The sequence below is a fragment of the Malaya genurostris genome, chromosome 1, assembly GCF_030247185.1.
Source record: "Malaya genurostris strain Urasoe2022 chromosome 1, Malgen_1.1, whole genome shotgun sequence".
NCBI lineage: Eukaryota > Metazoa > Arthropoda > Insecta > Diptera > Culicidae > Malaya > Malaya genurostris.
Window position 1 is genome coordinate 10,523,019 of NC_080570.1, and position 18,763 is coordinate 10,541,781.

At 38.1% G+C, this 18,763-nt stretch overlaps 1 protein-coding gene across 9 annotated transcripts in view; it reads left to right on the forward strand.

Annotated features, from left to right (window-relative positions):
• Positions 1 to 18,763, forward strand: part of LOC131432276 (protein phosphatase PP2A 55 kDa regulatory subunit) — a 55,254-nt gene that overhangs the window by 13,300 nt on the left and 23,191 nt on the right. For 2 of the 9 annotated variants that reach the window (XM_058598469.1, XM_058598460.1), the window contains exons 2-3: positions 8,563 to 9,034; positions 12,698 to 12,976. In XM_058598469.1, coding sequence (XP_058454452.1) covers positions 9,028 to 9,034; positions 12,698 to 12,976 — 286 coding nt within the window. In that variant the 5' untranslated portion in view covers positions 8,563 to 9,027. The other 7 variants (XM_058598522.1, XM_058598478.1, XM_058598486.1 and 4 more) reach the window with 7 other exon arrangements.

Consider the following 18,763-nt stretch of genomic DNA (forward strand, 5'->3'; position numbering starts at 1 on the left):
GACGGGAGAGCTCTACTAACGATAATTGATGCGTTTGTGCCGAGCATTAAAAGAAGAACGGTCACAATACACCGATAGACACGGCAAAGCAATTTTGCAACAAGACAATGCTTGCCCATATTTTGCTCGGCTGGTAAAAGCATACTTAGAATCGCTCAAATGTGAAGTCCTACCCCACCCGCCGTATAGCCCAGATATTGTTCCTTCCGATAACTACTTGTTCCGGTCGATGTAGCTTGCCCTAGCTGTCCAGCACTTCTCCAATTACGATGAAGTCAAAAAATGGATTCGTGGATTGCAGCCAAACCGATCGAGCTTTTGAAAAGAGTATCCGTAAATTGTCAGAGAGATGGGAAAAAGTTGAATATTGAATTCGGGGAATTTCTCTGAAACATTCTTTAGGCCGATAAAATAAACCCGGGTGAGTACGAAGAGAACGAAATTTGGACACTAGCATTCGGCTGCGCCAATAGGTTTGAACTGTCAATCTACGATGTTGTTATTCTCGCTGCAAATAATATAGCGTTATTAGCCCTACACAGTTCGAAAAAATCATGTTATTTTACATCTTATAAGATGCTCTTATATTTCACACAAATTCATATTCGAGAACATGTAAAATTGCGTGATTTGAACGTTACATGGCTTGAAATCGAATTGAATAAAATACAAAAGAACGATAGCAACAGCGCGACTTGAACCAAGAGTCATCAGATCACAAAGCACGTTAGTAAATCGACTGAACCACAAAAGCCCATATCTGCTTGATGAATAACTGATACATATAAATCCATACAGCGGCACACAGTAGCCGAAGGAAAATTACATTCGGAGCCTGTAAAATTCTGTACGAGTGGGATATTGCATCATTTGAACAGTTAAGTATTTGTGAATTGTATCGTTTGCAAAATTATGTCACCTGTAAAATTCATAATTTTTTTCTGTGTAATAATCGGCAGTGTGATTCATATGGTGACAAGTTCGACGGGTTTGTCCAGCGTCAGCTTCCGAGGGCATTCCAAACCAAATGCCCAAATCACAACCGAAGACTCTAAGTGCGAGTCAAATCCCGAAAGCATAACGGCTGGAAAGGTTATGGCCTCGGTATTTTGGAATGTGCGTGGTGTTATATTTTATCGACTATCTTGAGAAAGGAATTACCAGTAAATATTATATAGCGTTATTGCAGCGTTCAAACGTTTTGGAAGGCTGAAATTGCAAAAACACGACCGGATATGGCAAAGAAAAAAATTTTGATTCATCAAAAGAACGCACCGTGTCACGAGGCAATCAAAACAATTGGAAAAACTACATGAATTGAACTTCGAATCGCTCCCACATGCACCGCATTCGCCAGATTTGGCTCCCAGCGACTACTGGCTGTTCACAGACCTGAAAAAATGTTCGCCGGTAGAAAATTTCGCACGAAAGAAGAGGTTATCACTGAAACAGAGGGCTATTTTGAGGCAAAAAATAAATTGTTCTACAAAAGTGATATTGAAATGTAAGAACTGTGCTGGAATGATTGAGTTGCTCTTGCTGAACATAACGTTGATGAATAATGTTAAATTTTAACCAAAAGCACCGTGTTCTCTTTGTTAGTCCCGGGACTTTTCAGCCCATGTGTTATTCTTGTTAAGATGTAGAACCGTCTTGAGGTAGTTTTAAATTTGATCAACAAGGAAAATAGATTTAAAAAATGTCATGTGATTGCGACTATGTAATGAAAACCGTGATAATGTTACCGTAGAGATGGGACTCAAACCCGTAGCTAGCTTCTAACCGTGGAAATTGGTTTGCCACTTAAACTACCCTGCATATGAAAACACATAAAGAGACAGCCTAGTTGACCAGAACATCCAAGCATGCTTCGCTTTACTTGGCCGCCACAGCATTCAATTATAGTCCTATCTCTATGGTAATATTTTGTAAATTTGAAACCCCACTACTTTTGCAAATATTTTCATTCAAACGCAAACGTGTCAAAAAACTCCAAAAAGATTTTAGTAGAAATATATAAAAACGCGGAAGAAGCTAGCGTTCATTGGTGGGCCCACGAGCTTTGACGAATGTGTCGAAAAATATAGGGCAATTGGATTGCTGGTTGATTGATATCAACTTCGTAGAATGGTTAGTATCGTATGCTATGTGGATTAAATGCTTGACCATTCAATGTTATCAATGTTTAATACATTCGTAACCTCAAACAGGTAGATAAGAAGAGATAACCTAGAAATCGAGCTTTTAACGGAAACACGCATTTGAACGCACTTTAACGACAATAAAACTGAATTCGGTTCAAAATGCGATTTTTAAGCGAGTGTTTCTGAAGGATCCAATATCCGTTTTACTGCTCGGAGGAAGTTTCTCTCTGTATCACGTTTCCTAACAGCTTCTTATGTATAGTGGTCCTTAATATTGCAGAGCCGTGATCCCTATGGTGATACAATTTTTTCGGTGCCCCTGTGATAAACATCAAACGTTACCAAAAAATCACAGTAGCCTAAGCCTACTAAGAGGGTAGTGTTATTGGTTTTTTTTTTCTCGAATGAGCGAGAGGCTCGCCTACTATCTATGTTAGCATGAGTTTAGATTCTATACATGACAGGAGCGATAGTACGAATGTGGATTTGGAATAAGAAAAAAAAAACACTAAATATGTCAAACACCAGACAATCGTGCTACACTCTCAGAAAGTTTTAATAGGAACAGAACTCTTGAGATTTGCGTTCAAATTCAGTCTCCCGAAGGGTACGCTTCATTCGGCTGGAATCGCATTCGGTGTATTGATTCCCAGTGGTCAGTCATTAGGATTGATCCGCTAAGTAGGTGTAGTACCGACAACCGGTACATATATGAAAAGATGCAAAATGATTGTTCAGTGATTCATGACTTCAACTTCGTTCGGGCTGGGTTGCGCACGGAGTGTGAAGTGGAAATTTCCATATCCGATATCCGACCGACGACGGTTCACTGGACAGCAAAAGAGTAACGATACTTTTTTCCTTCAATTTGCGCAAACAATTTTATCTTACGGAAGAGAACCTCTAAAAATTTTGTTTGAAACAGGCACGCTGAAAAATAGAGTGTACGGTTCTGAAAGTCAAGTAATCCGTTAAATAACATTGCGACTCAACTAATGTGATGACTATTAGAACAATAACCCCATGTCAATTGTGAGGACCAAAGCTTTGAGAACTAATGAACGTTTGTTTTGTAAAATTTTGAATACCAACAAAAGAAACATAAAAAAAAACAAGAAAAAATCAGCGAACTCAATGTCTAACGAGCTTGTTCGTATCAACATTACCCCGGTTCAGTTTCTCCGCGTAATAAAGTCTTATTCATAAACAGTGCTAAAATTACTGCACCTACGAGTTCTGTGAATCGATTCATTTGAAAACGCACTGAACGATTATCGTAAACACACATCTCGCACGAACCTACTCAAACACTAATTAAATCAAACCTTATTGGTCACTGTGAAGGTCGCTAAACCAAGAGCAACGATTACGCGTACACAGTACACAGTATAATCACGCGCCCAACGTCACAGTCAGACAGAGATCAAAGCAGGCTGGTCGTTGTCTACTGGTGCGAGCCACTTGATTATCTCTGTTTGAACGGAAAGCGTTTAAATGTGTTCTTTTGTCCGTCATATGGAAATTGTAACCTTTGTCGGTTGACACTTGTTGCAAAGTATTGAGGTTGTGGTTAAAAAAATGTTAGTCGGCGATGTATCTTCTGCAATTAGAACATCTCAATTGAAATAAGTGTCTAAACATGAGATACATTGGAAATGCAAATTCGCGTCGCAAAAGTATTACGTTATAAATTGATTTAAAGCCAATTTTAAACGATCCACACAAAATACTAGCCACATTTAGCTGATTATATCCCGCCAACTATTTGCTTCCGTGCACTGAATTCTCAGCGGCACAGTAAACACAATTAATTATTTCCATTACCTACCATCTGAGCAAAGATAGCATCAAACTGACAGAAATAATATCAGCTTTGAAGGTACGTTTCATTTGCATCGCTTTGCTCTGTCAATAAAAACTTATTTTATTCTACCTAATGCACAGTGAGAAAAAATAACAAACATGTGTAGAGCTAGAACCTTAACAAGGAGCCCAAACAAAGTGTTAAATCCAGTACAGATTTTGAGTTGAGGGATTTATCGGATCTGAAGTGAAAGAGCCCTAACAATTTATTAGGTCTGGATCAAATTGTCTAGTCATTCCACCGGAGTTGTTTCGTCGAAACAAATATTGATTTTATAACTTTATTCGATGGCCCAACAGCTACCTATGGCAAAGAATTTGACTTTAACTGTAACGGGCCGAACTAATAAACCTAGACAGATGTGACTTCCGAAGGCGAATCATTGACACTCGTGGTATATGCAAATACAAATTATAATACGGAATACTTCGACAAATTTCCAAGGACACATTTTGCATCGTGCGATACACTGTCATAATACACTGTCAGAGTGACAATGTACTTTAACGAGTTTTCTATAAAACTAGCAACACTGAAGGGTAAGAACAAGTTCACCATAGTTACTGTTTATTATAGTGAAAAATAAATAGACAAACAGTTTTTATCTGAATCAAGATCACAAGCAAAATGTAAGTTAAACAATAATCTAGAATGGTTAAGCCACCATGAATATACTACTAGCTGTATTGATATTTGTAGATTCGTGGGTGTTTGTGTTCATTTTTCATCTTTTGTGCTAGTGCCGGTGATATTTAGACTGATTGTTGCAGTTTAATACAGCAACGATAAACATAAACAAACAAGTTTGTTTTGCACCATAGCAACTAGCATAAAGCGTTGCCAGAAACGATCTCCTTCCACATTTTCAAACTATCGCAATGAAAGGGAGTAATTTGCTAGGCTTACTTGTTCAGGCTGTGAACCAAACATTGGCGGTTCGTTTGTATGGGACTTAGGGGTATTATTATTCGTATTTGGTATATGGCCGTCTTTGGATTGTGTTAATCCATTTTATTATTCTATCATTGCTTTTTCTGCGAAACACTGGATCACTTTTCCAGTATTTTTAGCTTCCCGATTGGTCAATATTGCTCGATCCTCAAAGGGCGAAATTACCCACATTATCAGATCCGAATGATTCGGAAATCATTCGGAATTGAGTGAGAAGATGCGGACTGAATTGTCAATTCGTATTCTTCTTCTTCTTTCCTGATTTTGCACGTTTTCGTGCTGATTTTCAGTTTATTTTTCAACGAAAACATTATATAACTGAATATACAAGTTTAAATCTTCATGTTTTTCGGATATACAGAACTAGTAAATAACCAGTTCTTCTTAGAATCCCAACATAAACTATTGAAATTCGCTGGAAATTAACAAAACGGCCTACCTTAGTCAGCATCATCCATTCCTCTAGCTGGAGTGTAGTGAAATGGCTTAAGTCGCATAAATTTCACACTAACACATTCATAAAATGAGCGAATATTCAATGACATTTAAAATGTCACTGTCAATCAGGTTGATCGAGCAGTCAACTCAGGCGAAAATTTTAGCACTGAACCGATCGAGCACTAAAAAATCATGCAGTCGAGTAAGATTTCATTGCTCATTCCGTCGTTTCGATAATGTGGGTAAGAGCGGTTGAGGCTCTTCCTTCCTCGTTATCACTATACCAATCAATGCAGAGATGGCTACCCGAATCTGGCCAACGCTTTACAGGACCTTTAAATAAAGGTACCGCTGTTGGTGTTCTCTCAGATACTCTTCTTTTTAGAAAATCAAATTCATAGACTCGCTCGTAGTGAAAACATGATTTTTTTTACATTTGCAGTTGAGAATCGCTTAAAACATCATAACTTTTTCCAGGGAATTTATGTACAAAACTAATTTTTTATCTGTTGGAGGCATATAACTTTTAGAGCATTGTTCTTACGAATTTGTAACTTCAAAATTAGTTATGTTTGGTTGACGGTGTTATCGAAAAATATGTGGATTTCTTAATCGAATTCATAGAGGCAAATGATTCAATTGTTTTGAAACACCTATGACTCACTAAAGCAAGCGTATGGCAACACTCAAAAACAAAAATAAATGAACACAAAACAAAACGAATCTTAAAACTCAAACAAAAATTAAAACTAAAACCAATTAAAACTCAAAACTAAAACTCAAAACTAAAACTCAAAACTAAAATTCAAAACTAAAATTCAAAACTAAAACTCAAAACTAAAACTCAAAACTAAAACTCAAAACTAAAACTCAAAACTAAGACTCAAAACTAAAACTCAAAACTAAAACTCAAAACTAAAACTCAAAACTAAAACTCAAAACTAAAACTCAAAACTAAAACTCAAAACTAAAACTCAAAACTAAAACTCAAAACTAAAACTCAAAACTAAAACTCAAAACTAAAACTCAAAACTAAAACTTAAAACTAAAACTTGAAACTAAAACTAAAACTTAAAACTAAAACTCAAAACTAAAACTCAAAACTAAAACTCAAAACCAAAACTCAAAACTAAAACTCAAAACTAAAACTCAAAACTAAAATTCAAAACTAAAATTCAAAACTAAAATTCAAAACTAAAATTCAAAACTAAAACTCAAAACTAAAACTCAAAACTAAAACTCAAAACTAAAACTCAAAACTAAAACTCAAAACTAAAACTCAAAACTAAAACTCAAAACTAAAACTCAAAACTAAAACTCAAAACTAAAACTTAAAACTAAAACTCAAAACTAAAACTTAAAACTAAAACTTAAAACTAAAACTTAAAACTAAAACTTAAAACTAAAACTCAAAACTAAAACTCAAAACTAAAACTCAAACTCAAAACTAAAACTCAAAACTAAAACTCAAAACTAAAACTTAAAACTAAAACTCAAAACTAAAACTCAAAACTAAAACTTAAAACTAAAACTCAAAACTAAAACTCAAAACTAAAACTCAAAACTAAAACTCAAAACTAAAACTCAAAACTAAAACTCAAAACTAAAACTAAAACTCAAAACTAAAACTCAAAACTAAAACTCAAAACTAAAACTAAAACTCAAAACTAAAACTAAAACTAAAACTAAAACCAAAACCAAAACCAAAACCAAAACCAAAACCAAAACCAAAACCAAAACCAAAACCAAAACCAAAACCAAAACCAAAACCAAAACCAAAACCAAAACCAAAACCAAAACTAAAACTAAAACTAAAACTAAAACTAAAACTAAAACTAAAACTAAAACTCAAAACTTAAAACTCAAAACTCAAAACTTAAAACTCAAAACTAAAACTCAAAACTAAAACTCAAAACTAAAACTCAAAACTAAAACTCAAAACTAAAACTCAAAACTAAAACTCAAAACTAAAACTCAAAACTAAAACTCAAAACTAAAACTCAAAACTAAAACTCAAAACTAAAACTCAAAACTAAAACTCAAAACTAAAACTCAAAACTAAAACTAAAACTCAAAACTAAAACTCAAAACTAAAACTCAAAACTAAAACTCAAAACTAAAACTAAAACTCAAAACTAAAACTAAAACTAAAACTAAAACCAAAACCAAAACCAAAACCAAAACCAAAACCAAAACCAAAACCAAAACCAAAACCAAAACCAAAACCAAAACCAAAACCAAAACCAAAACCAAAACCAAAACCAAAACCAAAACCAAAACCAAAACCAAAACCAAAACCAAAACCAAAACCAAAACCAAAACCAAAACCAAAACTAAAACTAAAACTAAAACTAAAACTAAAACTAAAACTAAAACTAAAACTCAAAACTTAAAACTCAAAACTCAAAACCTAAAACTCAAAACTAAAACTCAAAACTAAAACAAATACTGAAATTAAAACTAAAACTAAAACTCAAAACTAAAACTCAAACTCAAATCTCAAAACTTAAAACTTAAAACTCAAAACTCAAAACTCAAAACTCAAAACTCAAAACTCAAAACTAAAACTAAACCTGAAATTAAAACTAAAACTGAAACTAAAAACGAAAAATAAATTACAAAAACGAAAACCGAAAAAAAAACCGGCTATAAAAACAGAAATTCAAACCAAAGTTAGAACTATAATTTAAACGAAAGCTAAAACTAAATCTAACACTAAAACATTATAAAGGTACACGCAATTACCGCTAGATTGACAGTAAGGTAAAATATAAATTTCCATTGTTTGTGCTAGGTTCATTTTATTGTCACCACATTTTCACATTCCTTTCCTAATATAGTGCTTTTATTGCTAATGATAGTGCTAGGATTGGAGATATGAAACATCAGGCGCACGTCTTACAAGCCTTGAAAATGTCCTCAAAACGGTCGAAACGTCGAGCAGTATCCTGAACAAATCGTTCGCCTAAACGAATTCGTTTGGTGGACAATTAGTTATTGAAAGTTTAGCTAAAAAATTACTTCGTTTTTATACTTGTTAACTTATATTTAACATTAAAATTATTATTCGTGTAAATTGAATAAGAATTTACTTAAAAAATTGTTTATTTCTGTTCTTTATCTTAAATGTTAATCAAAGCCATCCCATTTCGTTCTCGTTTACAGGCTCGGATCAACTGACCGGCTGGTACCGACGATCACCAAAAAGGACAAACTCGTGCCGCACACATTCGGCTGGCAATTGCATCGCATGCATTCATTGCACGTTACCAACAGCAACGACAACAACAGCACCCGCGTGCACTGTCCCCAGCATTGCACTGGAGGAGAAATTGCTAAGAAAAGGCCAACGGCCAGCCCTGCAGTCCAACTGGCCGCCACAGTAGGACAACACGTTTCACAGCACCGTGACGACGGCTACTTCGACGACGGCACCCGGGCAACGTGTGCGACGACTGACAGCATGTAAACGATTCGCGCGATCTTCGTCTGAATGTCGATGCGCGCCTGAGCCGCTGTTTTCGTCCGACGGCCAACGGGCAAGGGGCCACGTCCTCCCCGCACGGAGAGGAATATAGATAATTAATAATTTATGGTACAAACAAACCGTCACCGGTGTCGAACAACTCGATGAAGTGTAAGTGCAAACTTATGAAACTTATAAATAGTTTATTCTACACGAACGATTTTCAGCCGATCTTCTGCACCGAACAAAAAATTTTCCTTGTTGACCCCAGCACAGACATCTGTCAAAATCGTCAAATCAATCAAATGTCCAGCGTCGCTTGGTGTTTGTAAAAATATTTAGATCGGAGACTTGCTGGGTTTCAAATGAACGTCCGGACGCGGATACCTCGGTTGCGCAAATTGACTGTCATTTTTTCTGATTTCGGACGTTGCACAAATCAGTAAACATGTTGCTTTTGGTCCCCGCTGCATTCAAGGTGTAAATAAAGAGAGCGAGTATTTCTAGAGGTGAAATATCCATATGAAAAATCCCACCGTACTAGTTTATCTCAGTACAACAAACAGCAACATGTGGACAAACCGACGATTCCTCTAACTTTTTCGAGTCCGAACTAGATTATTATTGGACTAATCCGGTGTGAAGCCGCCAGTAGGCAAACGTAACACACGCCTGCTAGGTGCAATCGGACCGCGTCTCCAGACAAACGATTATCTTGTCGCAAAGCTCTGTTTTCTAAATGAATTTACAACACTGCTCCAACAAAGCAACCGATGTCTTGCAACGCTTCTACATTGTCCGCGTCATTACAATGTAATCGGGTTGCCCCTTTTCGGAAGTAATAACAAAATAAGTGCCACTTAGTGCGTGCCCCCTCGCGTAGTCGGCTCATGCAAAACTATTCCTTTAGGCGCTCGGCGGCTCGCAACTTCACGCGGGTCATTGAGTGATAATTATCGTTTAGCTAATGGTTCAGCCTCCAGTACGAAATGCTGAGTTAATTAATCATAAACTACTTCGCACTGGTCTGCGATTTAGTTATGAACTCGTATAGCAGCTGGCGCTTTTTCCATTTATCACACGCAAACGGGTTTTGCAGCCTCCAATCAGAGGTCAACCGATTACTATTTGCTTCCAGCGTACAGTCAACGGGACGAAATTGTCCGTTCAGAACCGAGAAACAGCTGCTGATTGGATCTCGACAGAAGCTTGAGGCGAGCTTTCTCATTTATCGTTTGTTAATTCGTATATAAATGTGAAGATCGTTTGTGAATGTGGCAGGTGAATATTTACGGAATTAAAATATCGAAGAATTTAGAAAATACCTTGAATCAAGCATGATAACTTACTGCCGATTGCTTCCGTAAACACCACCGAAGCTACACAACCCATTCATCGGTTATTTCTACACACTTTTTTTCGCCGAATCTCTGTAAAATGATTGCCGAGATTGGCACCGCTAAGTAGTCGGTAATAACTTTACTGTCTGTTCGGTATAACTTTTACTAAATGGTCGGCAAAAGCAACGATGTGAAATTTATGAATAATTGAGCCTTGAGCAATTGAAAGTCAAAAAGTAAACATTCCATTTATTTATTTTACCAAAGGTGCCAAAAATGTAGAACCGATTCAAAACGGTTCTGCCAGTCTTGTATGGCAAGAATCCGATAGAAACAGAAGCGTTAATAACAGCTAGGCAAAATTCTCTACCTGAAACGGTTGTTTGTTTTGATGTCGACATACATCCTAGTTTGCTGTGTGACGATTACCGCTGGAGAAATCTATTGGAAAATAATGGAAGCAAAGTTTGGAACCGAGTACACACGAAAAAATATAATTTCTATTCCAATTTATTTTTGCTTGTATTAAATATAAATAAATCTTAGGGGGTCAAAGGTGCACGACATCCTGGAAGGAGCGACAAATATCATATCTTACTGTTTGTATCGGCAGTTTGATTGACTTAGCTCTGGTCGTCACAAGCCCCGACCTCATGCCTACACGGTGTCAAATGATGACTGGTGACTCCTGTTTTTAGCAGAATGAGGAGGTGCGGAGTATTAGCAAGCGGTGGGACAGAGTGCAACTGTTGATAAGGAACTAACATCTTACTATAGATGTCTCGATTATCAACCCACTTTGTGACTCTTGCTAATATTCTCAACGTGGGAAGTGTGCAACAAGTAAACTTTTATTAAAAATTATAAATTTTATATTATTAATAGTAACTATCCTATTGCCCTGAGCTTAGGATGATAAACTACAGGGCGCGTACCCTGCTTGGCGGATGAGGGTGGGAGTCAATTTACACTACGTGTTGACCAAGTCGGATCATACCGAGATCGATCGCTCGCTTAAAACGGTAAAACGAATTTATTATATCATCTGTATTTATCACAGAGTTGACATGACTGATACTGCTTGAAATTGACAATGGGCCATTGGGTTGTTTCAGGCATTACTGATGCAATTGGGATGCTTATTCACCCCGGCTCTGTGTTTCGTTCGAGTCGGATTGTTTCGATCGGGTGTGAAGTTTTGCGTTCTGTAGCTCGATCGAGTTCTCCATACAAAGGCATCACTCGATCGAATTACAGAGTGCAGGTTTTTACATTCGTTCGACGGGGTCCGACTCGATCGGTATGCAGAATGGGGGTGATTAATATATCACATTCGTCCGGAACAGGTGAATTAAATTCAAAAAGTGGACTTATTATTATCAGGAACAGAGATGCCAGATAAAAATTTCAAATATCTTCAGACAGCGTTGCAAAAGTCTGTATATCCGAAAACAAATCTGCTGTTAGCAAATATTGCAGAAATTTCTCTATGATGTATAACTAAACGAACTTGGAAAAAAGGTCGCGACAATTTCAAAAGTCTGTAAAATTTGCAGATTTACAGACATATCTGCAGTTCTGGCATCTCTGATCAGGAATAGGAGCGGATTGACATCTTATGAACCGTTAAGGAAGTTTCAAAACCCTTTCCGATCCGGTTCGATATCGGTACTGATGTTATGCAAATTGCATTGACGGCGAGACTGATTCGGGCAGGTGTGAAGACATTTTAAGCAATTGTGCCATTGTGTACATACTGTGGCTTCCGTGGACGGTCTGGTGTTGAATGCGCATCCTTACCTTACATCATATAGTCCAACAAACTTACTAACGCCTGACTTTATTTTATCTTATTTCATTTCATGGTGGGGGCGCAATGAAACGAGAATGTTGAAATGGGGAACTGTCATCGAGGGCCTAAGAGCAAGGAAATTTTTAGGAAGAAGAACCCTGGGGCGTCTCTGGAGAATGACGAAAAGGTGGTACTCTGAATGAAAACTTGACTTTTGTTAAGCTGAGGTAAGGTGGGGAGAGAGGGGTAAGTGCGCTATTGTTTTTAATGTCACTTTATTATTATTACCATTATTGTAGTTATTGTTATTGTAATTATTATTATTGTTCCATACGCTTTATTTTCAGCCACAAACACAGTAGTTAGTAGTAGTTAGTAAACTTCTAAATGCTATATTTCCCTATTTATCTCCACTATCCCTAACCTAATGTATCTGAAACCAGTGGGACTCAGAGCAGCGCCTGCTGGTGGAGGAAGCCGGTGTGCTATACGGTCTAGTGCATATCAACGGTCAGGCTTTAGTAGGCTCACAACCAGCTTGAAGTGAACCTCACTCAAGCAGATGGGCGGACACGGTCTGCCAGGTTGTGGGCTGATAAATTACAATTACAATTACAATTACAATTAAATATAAATAAATCTTTTTTCAGATCTTTCCGATTTTGTATCAGATAATTTCATTTCTTTTCTTCTCACCGACAGCCAAAGTGCAAACTAGTATAAGGCAAAATAGTCCCTCACTAGGAAGATGGGGACGGTCAACGACGGATCCTGTCATCATACCGGGAGGTGGCGGCGGAGGTGGTGGCGGTAGTACTGACTATTTCAGTGGAGGATCGAGTCCCCCGTACAGTATGAACTCACCGCCACCGATTCCACCGCGGCCTGTACTGCGTCAGTCCAGCTTTACCAAAATCGGTTACATGATCAACACCGCCGTCAACGGAACCAAGAAGCAATTCATCAGCGGTAGTAGTACGGGTGAGTATATTCTTGTTTTTGGTTTTTTCCCTGTCTTATAGATGGCGAGTTGACGCCGGTTACAGCACAGTTTGACGTTTACACTGTCAGTTAGGTTTGGATTCTAGACCTAACTTTTTTGACTTAACATCGTCGATACATCGCCGTAGTAAGAGTAAGAGCAAATTCAGCAGCGGGAAGCGTTATGTGGAAGATCTATAATAGAACTGAAACTGACACAAATTTATCCCCAGTCATCCGTTTTAGTTTTAGCTTAGTTTAGTACTGTCTGATTCAAAACTGGTATAAGCTACCGTTCTATTATCCATATATTTGAAACGCACGAATAGATCGCTCCATAGCTTATGCTAGAACTAGAATGAAAAAACTAGAACTAAAATGAAAAAAACTATCGAACTGTCAAAAATAGGCATGCACGGAGAGGAATGCACTTAATTTTAAGCAATTAGTTATATGCTTGAAGTTCAAACTCAATTTTTCTTAAATCAACATTTAAAATTGTTTGTCCCAAATCAATGGTTTAAGTTGTCCCAAATATATTTTGCCAATCGGTTTCAAATCGTTTAATCCAAACGCAAACGATCCCGATCTGCAGTGTTCTTATGGGAATTAGACACAAATTTTATACAGGGTGGTTTTTAGATCGCATACAGATTTTTTTTAACACATGGCCTGGCATGCTTGCTCGAGCAGGTTTTATTTTGATAACGTCAAAATAGCTACTCGACTTTCAAATTTCAACTAATTGTTTGAATAGTTTGCGTGATAGTCAATAGCCACAATTGTAAATAAAACAGACTACTAATTTCCAGTGAAAACTCCGTCTATTTTTTTTAAAAGCTTAACAACTCATCGAAGGCGTAACACGCATAACGAAAGACGCACTGTTTTGTTTCCAATGTTCGTTTCAAGGCTAAACGACATTGACCAGGTAACGCCAAAGATAAACTCTAGATGAAGTGGTCTGTGATTTTTCATGTACCATTTGATAACGAAAACAGCAAACAATGAATCACACGACATCGAGTTATTGAAGAATATGCAGTTGTTCGTCTGCTAATATGTATTGATGGCAACTTCACGTTTCGTGGTATTGTGGATCAAGCAACACTATTGAACAGTTAAACGTTTGATTAGCATGATTATTAGACCACAATCACATTCCAAAGAATTTAATAAGAAGTGGTTGATATAACTACATTAGTGACTCCCGTAGCCCAAAAAGTGTTGATGTAGAAAAAATAACTCTTATTGGTCAAGGGGAGGAAAAAATACAAAATTACTTATGCACTTAATTTTAATTTACAAACTAAAATATTCAACTATTATTGAGAAATAGCAGTTCTCTTCGCTGAGATTGAGTCAAACAGAAGAAAGTTTACTAAAAAAAAAATCAGCTCATCGAGCACATTGTAGCAACTGAAATGATGTTCTTTTCTAGGAAATTAATTCAGCAGTAGCAGAGAAAATTGCTATTTCGTTTTGCAAAATGGTTGCTTTTCTAAGATTGAAAATTTCACAAGAATTTTGTCACTAATTTCTTTCTCATCTCGAAATAAATACTAACAAACAGATACAATCAATTTATCAGTTAAAAATGAATTTCTGATGTACTATCATCCAAAAACATCAAAAACTTCAAAAATCTCCATACACGTACCCCTTGAGTTAACCCGTCCATTCAAAACTCGTCTAAAATCGGGCAGCAAACCACGCGCTGTCATCGGCGTAGTTCCCTCGCTGACCACCGTGGATCCTGTGGCGGCGCCCGAGTCGACAGCGTGTGTCATTCGCGTCGCGCATTTTCGCACCGACATCGACGTTGCTGGTGTTCGTGAGAGTGCTGGTGCGATCAGAAACAGCAGCAGCATGAATCGTCGTCCTCCATCCAGCAGCAGTCATTAGTAGGCAAAATTTGCGGTAATCGTCGTCGCCGTCGGTCGGTCGTCTTTTCGGATTTTTCATTCTCTGCTCGCACTGGGCATGAATTAATTGTTATCGGGGCGAAAAATACGGTAATAGTGTCCGCTGGTTGCGCGTGTTTTACTGGTGATTCCATTTCAAAAGCCGAACTATCCTGACAGGCCGCAAGGAATAACGCGTTTTTCTCGTTGGAAGTTCCAAGGCGAAAAAAAATGTGCTGCAGCTGAAGCGCTCCTCACCGAGGCAGAATTATTGTCCGAGTGCTACGAAGTGCAAGAAGAAGAAGAGTAAGCACAGCGAGAAGTGTGGTTGAAGGTTGGCATATTTGCTCGTTCTGCAAACTTGCGAACTGCATTCGTTCGATTCCGGGTTGGTGCGCTGGAGTATTAAGAGAAACAATTTTCCTCCGGAACAGTGCGCCGAGCCGACATTTCGGAAAGTGAGGAAAAACATCGCTTTACTTAATTCTTCGGCTCAAGAAAAGTGCGAATTTCGGTGGTGGTGTTGCTCTTTCTTGTTTCTCCTCTTCTCGCACCGTTGTGTGAGTGCAAGAGACTGAAGGAAGGTGAAACGAAACAGCACTAGCTAGTCGGTTTGGTTTGTAGTAGTGGTAGTGGTAGTGGTTGTGTGGTGATTGCAGTGGTGGCAGATTTGATGTTTCCGTTATCGATATTCGTAAAGATGAATATTTCAATCAGCTGTTTTTCAACTTGAATTTAATTGGTGGAATTATTTCCTCCCCGCAACGAAACACGGTGTCAAACAGTCATTTTTCACATAAATATCAAGAGATTTCAATGAAATTCGGTGTGTTAAGATCATTAGCGATTAGAAACATATTTGAATAAAATTTCACGTTTTCTATGATTTTGTTTAAAATTTAGAATTTATGAATTTGTGAAATAGTTTTTATGCAGTATGTTAAAAGGGATATTGAAAAATTCTTATCTGTACTTCATTCAGACGAATTTTGGGAACACTGCCATCGCTGAATTCAACCACTTTCCTATTCGCCTCTGTTTTGCTGAACATTGAAACTAGTAGTAGCAAAAAAACGCACTACATACCACCACCACCATCATCATCGCAGATTTTCAGGGTGAAAGAAAGAGAACACTTTGGACAAGTCTCATGCGAGAGAGAGCGAGAGCGAGAACCGTAATCCCCTTCGCTGGTGATTGCACGGATTGACCTCGCGCAGGTGTGCGTGCGAAAATACGGCAGCATAAAATAACGCCATCGTATGACGTTTCGTTTCCCCATCGATAGCAGCGGTAAAAGAAAACAACAGAAACAAAAAAAGTCTGATCTTTCGTTCGTGCGAACAACGGAACAGTGTGCTATAGTGAAACGGTACAGGAAACGCGAATAGTTTGCTGATATTACCGTGGATTTGGTGCGTTTTTCATCCGTTCCCGTCCGAACGGTGGAGTAGTGTTGGTACGTTAGATAAGCATACGGCGTTGTTCTAATAACATTAACAAAGAAAAATTTGCTCAAAAGTGTCGAACGGAAGCAGCTGAAAGGAAAGGAAAAGGCATTTGGCAGCAGAGGAAACACCAAACAGAACGTTGGCAGACGAAGAAGAGTGAAATATTCGGAAAGTCGGTATCACAGAATTGTCACCACCTTCCTCTATCACCGGATCACCGGCTTCGCTGCCATTCGGGAGCTTTTGTTTTTGTTGTTCTTGTATGAAGGAACGCTCTGGTAGTGGTTGCGACGCGATTTGACATGGCCGGTGAGTAATCGGAAGAAACAGAAATTTATCACTTTTGCTCGAAGGACCGGGAGAGATTTAGCTCCTGAGTGATGTGACCGTAATTTGATAGATGATGTCACACTAGTTTCTGTATTGATTGTTAGTTAGTTCCACTTTAAAAGCTTCAATAACGAGGTTAATTTGATTCCAGTGTGAAGAACGGGGCCCACACAAATTTCCTCGAGCTGTTCTACATTTGATGATCTTGCAAAGCCCAGCAGTCACTAAATCTGACTGAACTCAATAATACTGCAGTATCCTTTCCTATTGAAGTCTGTTCTCATACGAATCAGTAGTCCCTGCACCATCTAAACACTTGTACCCGTAAAACCCCGAATTGATAAGATGCCAAAACTCGGTTTAGTGTGTTGATGAATCAAAATTCTCTATCTTTGCGGAAGCCATGACGGTTGCCAGGATTAAAACAGTTTATTGGACAGCGTTTGGCTTTCTCTTGCACGAACAGTGTGTAGAATGGAGGTAAATTGTAGAAATCTAAACGGATTTAAAAATAACGTCTAAACAACAAACTGTGAACAAAAACCAGAGTAAAGCACGTACGGCAGTTGGCAATAAAATCTTTGCTGCACTAACTTTGCCAAATAAAACCAGTCCAATGATGCTGAAAATTAGGATTATAGCTCCGGGGTCCCATACTTTTGTTTCAGTATTCAAATAGTCCAACAATCTTTCACACAATCGATTATTTTTCATTATCTGGCTAATACAGATACAGTGCGACATAACCCCAATGGTAATGCTTGTCAACGCCTTACATGGTTGTCTATCTACTCGCTACGAATGGAACTCCCTGCCAGCGTGTGTAGTACCTACGCGAAACTAGTAATTTCCTTCGCTAGTAGCCATTCACGGCACATGCATTTGAACACACGTGTGCTCGTTGCGTCGTTGCAGTCGCTTTCGCTATTGGTCTAGCCTTGGGATGGCAAGCACTAGACGGATTTGCTTTCTCAGATCTCGATCTAACAGTGGTAAAAAAAAAACTAAGAGTAATTTCAAATTTACTTGAAATGTCAACTGTTGTGTTCCTCAAGGAAGTCACTTGGAGTCACTGGTGTTTGATTTCTTCATCAACGATCTCTGCACTTTTAAAATCAGAAAAAAAACTAAAACTTCGGCTCCCGTGTGCTTCTGAGAGACATGTAGATTAACACTAATGTATGTTAGATGATAAGCTTTAGATTAATTCAATTTAAATCTTTGTTGTCATTCAGGGGTTATGGTTGCTTATGGTAACAGGTTTATGCGTCTTCGACTCATCAGTACATTAGCCGTTTATGTTGAACTAACATTGCCACGACCAGATAGTTGTCACTTTGTTTCATTCGACACGTCACTTCGTCGTGAAAACTGTGTTTAGCTGCAAGAGTCTTTTCAGATCGATATGCAATTACAGGGTCCGCCATGCAACTTTTTTTTAAACATGCAATAAAATACAAACGGTTCATCCGATTTCAAAAAAAAAATTTTTCATATTAAACTACAATCCTTTCGGTTAATTGTGGAATATAATTTCATTCGAATGGCTGCCTCGGCTGGCCTTGCAGTACGTCATACGGTCGGTCCAGTTTTTTAGTACATTTTTGATTGTATGCGGCTTTATTTCAGCTATGGCTGCACGAATGTTGTCCTTCAAGACTTGAATTGTCTCTGGCTTGTCCACATAACACTTATCTTTGACAGCCCCCCAAAGATAATGGTCTAACGGCGTCAAATCACAGCTCCGAGGCGGCCAAACGACATCCGAATTTAGACTGATAATTCGACCTTAGAAGACTGTGCGCAGAAGATCGATCGTAGCGTGTGGCACGGAGCGCCGTCTTGTTGGAACCAAATGGTGTCCAAGTCTTCAAGTAACGGAAAGAAGCAATCGCCATTGACCGTGGCGACGGCTACTGCCTCATTTTCGAAGAAAAATGGCCCAATGATGCCGTCAGACCAAAATCCGCACCACTCTCTGAGGATGCATCGGCTTCTCCATGATAACGTGCGAGTTTTCCGTCCCCCAGATGCGACAATTTGGCAAAAAAAAAGTTAGATGGCGGACTCTGTATACTGAAGTCTTTTTTAATGGGAGTTTA